Source organism: Pelobates fuscus, chromosome 12, assembly GCF_036172605.1.
Source record: "Pelobates fuscus isolate aPelFus1 chromosome 12, aPelFus1.pri, whole genome shotgun sequence".
NCBI classification, from domain to species: Eukaryota; Metazoa; Chordata; class Amphibia; order Anura; family Pelobatidae; genus Pelobates; species Pelobates fuscus.
Genome location: NC_086328.1, coordinates 15,956,568 through 15,960,434, shown reverse-complemented (window position 1 = coordinate 15,960,434; position 3,867 = coordinate 15,956,568). Strand labels below are relative to the sequence as shown.

Here is a 3,867-nt window from a genome sequence, read left to right as displayed (position 1 = left end):
TGTATAGGCCATCGCTTCAGTGTACCTCTCATTCAGTAATCTCTACGAAATTTAACAGTTAGGGTAAAGACTGTTTTATTAGAGCACCAACCCGAAATAATGCTATATTTATAAGAATTATATTAAAAGTAAACATTTACAGTAACTATGGTTGCTCACATATCATTTTTACTGCAAAATATTAATTACAATTTCAGTATTTCTGTTTTGCCACACGCAGACAACTTTCTCAATTATTTTTTTTTTCTAGAATTTTTTTCTTGAGGCACATGGTATCAATAATGAACTTAATTTAATTTCCCCAAAACAAAAAAAATATCGATTTATGCTCTTTATTTTTCTATTTCCAATAATCTGTGTTTAGTTAAGCAACTGCGTTGTAAGCACATCATTAATTAATACCCGCTGGAATTTTATGTATTGAAAAATAAACCGTTTTAACAACACAGAATATTTGTATGGTCACCCCCAAATAATAAAACACAGGACAACAAAGCATTACTTTTCAGATACTTTATAATCTTTATTTTATGTTGAAAATAAAAATAGTGATATGCAACTTTTCAAAATGATAATTAATAAAAAATATGTAAATAGAGACTTTTCTCATTAACATTTTAATACTTTATATAAACTCTTGTCAAACAGAATTAAGCATAGTGACTTTTTTTCTGCTTTTTTGGGGGACATTTTTTTTTTTTTTTTTCTGTTGTATTGTGTGATGGCATTTCTGACCGCAATGGATTAAAAGACAGACCTTATGAATGTTTTACAACCAAAGGTTCGTTCTATTATAAAGCATTATTTAAAGTATTAGGAAATCACCCTAACCCATTAAAAGTCCCTTAAGGTGGATTAAGACCCTGATCTTGTGTTCTTTACTAATGCTGGTTAGTAGGGAAGGCCAGGATTTCCCAACATTGTCAGAATTCTGATACTTTACAAATGTAAGAAAAAATAAAATAAATGACAAGAAACATGTAAAGCTAACTTTTTGTGGCAAGAATATGAGCAACAGAAATGTGTAAGGCTATTGAAAATAAACAATAGTAATTAAAAAAAACAACTGCCTGTAGCACATCTGTACTGTAAAAATATAGCTATAAATTACCAAAAAATAATGCCCAGTGCAAAGACACTGAATGCATTATAGAATTATCTGCAACAGCAGCTCCTTAATGTTCAGATATTAAAAATGCAGAGATTCTAACAGACAGCATGTGCCTTCTATCTTAAAATGCACTTATTGAATAGGCACCTGTGTGGGTTTAAAGGGACCATCACATTCATACATAGTTTATTTGTTTAGGAGGGAGATATGCATTTATTCATCTATGTGTTCACACAAGATGTATTTTGTAAACAGTCTGTTTAAGCCACTGTGTACCAGAGAGGAGTAACTTTTATTGCACAAGCCTCTGGCACCCAGGGGTTAAACATACTGCCACAACTACAACAGCATTGATCTGTGGGACAGGTAGATACCAACACACCAACCCATCCCTTCTGGGCAAGGCACTTTATGCTGTGTAAGGCACGCCATGGTTCAGTCTGTGTACAAACCCTCTAGATTTTAAAAAGTTTACATATATCAATTTGGCTTAGCCCACTGCCCCCCTCCAGACTGGGATCTGCAATATAAAAAAAAGCAAAGCTCCCACAAGAGAAGGGCAATGTACAACTGGTCTCACAAAGACCCCCACTGAAATGGTATACATATCTGGGAACACAGATGGCTGAAGTCATCCCATCAGTTATTATAGTAAGCATTTGTTTACAGAGTACAATAAAAAATATAACGAACAAGATCGAATGGCATAACTCTAAAAACAGTATAAACTCTCGTGAACAATGGGACTTTGGGTGAGTTATTAATCCTGTCTCATTTTAGCACCACCTTTTAAAAAACAAACACAAGAGCAGCCTAGTTCTAAAGCACTCAGATCCTGCAGGTGGATCTTACTTTAGCCACCTGCACACTTTCTAATCTCAGCAAAGTCTGTGGAGGGGAGGGGGGGCTTGAGGTCCAAACTTTTTGACAGAAAGAAAAAGTGAGTCCTCGTTTTCGGAAAGGATCCATGTATTCTTTTTCAAACAAATAAGTGTCTCTGTCACGAGTCTTAGATCCAAAAGTAGATTTACAGGACTTGTCCATGGCATTACGAACAGTTGCCCATAACTTTGACCAAAGAGCTCTCTGGAAGTTGCCTGAAGATGCCCCTCAGGGTCTCCAGCTCCCGGTTCAGTTGATCCACTCTCTTCCTCAGCTTGTCATTATCTGCTGACAGCTCCAGGACCTTCTGCTGGGTCTCAGCATTGCGCATTTTGGCTTTGTCCCTGCTCTTCCTCACCGCTATATTGTTCCTTTCCCTCCTCACCCTGTACTCACTACTGTTCTTGTCCACCCATTTCTTGGACTTTCCCCTGCCCTCTGAGGAGGACGAGGAGGATGAAGAAGAAGACATATCTTTCATAGAGGACGACTGCAGGCTGTGGTGGTGGTGGTGAGGATGTGTTGGGTGGTGGTGAGGACTTGGCACAGGTGTGGGCGGTGGAGTTGGGTGGCCAGGCTGCAGATGCATGGTGGTCTGGGCACAGTGGGCTACCTGGTACTGCAGGTGGGATGGATGCTGCTGCGGATGGTGGGAGTAAAGAGCAGCTAGGGAAGCTCTGCTGGGTTCTTCATCCTCTCTTGGCTCCTGCTTGATGACCAGCGGTCTTAAGCCAGTGTCCATCTTGTTGTCCATGTAGTTGGCCATGCAGCCATACATTTGGGGGTGCCCTGCAGCAGTGAGCCCCCCAGGTCCCTGGTGATAGTCTAGCCCTGCCTTGGCTCTCTCCTGCTTGTTATTGTGGAAGAGGTCAGCCAGGAACTCGTCGTTGAAGGCTGCAGGGTCAATGTAGGCACTGATGTCTATAGAGGTTTCGTTCTCACACAGGTCCTGGAGCTCTCCGGCGGTCGGGGGCTCCCTGTAGCCGTATGCACCGTGCTGACTGTGGGCTGGAGGATTCATGGATGGCCGGGAATCGACCTCGTAGAAGTTGGCTAGCTCCATGGAGCTCCTATAGCCAGCCAAGCATGGTGAGGAGCTCCGGGAATCCAGGGTGAGCTCAGACTGCACGTGTGATACAATGTAACCAGCACAGTTCTTCCTGATCAATGCCTGGAGATCTACTCAGCCACGCTCTATATATATAGAGAGGCAGAGAGGGAACACTGCGCCCCTGGCGCATAACCGCGGTACTGCGCCTCGACCCATCACTGCTAAGCAGGTATGTACCCAAACCTTAGACTGGTTGCAATGCCCTGTGCCACCCTTTCCATAACACATACCTCATTTACCACCTCTGCTGTAGTGTATGGGCGTGTTATCAGGATTCTGGATTGTATTTGGAACATGTAAATTCTGTATATAATAATTGCAGCAAGTTTTAAGATTAATCACATCAGCTCTGTAACTCATTAATCACAATGACTGTACTGCCTTACTGTACTGCTATACTTAGTAAAAATGCAATGCTGAAAAACAACTGAAAAAAAATGTGTTTTGTAATATCAGCGTTCTCCAATTACAATGGCTGTACTGCACATTTATTATTTTATCTAAAAAAAATGTTTTTATTATTATGATTGTTATAGGATAGAGGATTAATGCCAATTAAGATTATGTAAAATACATGTATGTCTCTAATGAGTTTACTTAATAAACACTTGAGATTATCTCTCTTCCCCCCCCCCCTAGTTTTGAGATTGTGTTCTAAACCCTAACAATTCCATAGTCAGTTTTCTACAGTAACTCTGTAAAATTCTACAGCCTTAGTGTCTATTTAACAAACAGAGCTTTGAGAACCATGTTATAAAATTTA

General features: G+C 40.3%; 1 protein-coding gene across 1 annotated transcript; it reads right to left on the bottom strand.

The window, feature by feature from the left end:
* Positions 1–498: 498 nt before the first annotated feature.
* Positions 499–3,150, bottom strand: CEBPA (CCAAT enhancer binding protein alpha). The gene has a single exon (XM_063437351.1). It carries the CDS (start codon positions 3,054–3,056, stop codon positions 2,160–2,162), a length of 897 nt encoding a protein of 298 aa, XP_063293421.1. The 5' UTR covers positions 3,057–3,150; the 3' UTR covers positions 499–2,159.
* Between the last annotated feature and the right edge of the window lie 717 nt (positions 3,151–3,867).

Coding starts and splice junctions, on each gene's coding strand:
- CEBPA (XM_063437351.1), bottom strand. CDS start 3,056: ATGGAGCTAGCCAACTTCTACGAGGTCGATTCCCGGCCATCCATGAAT.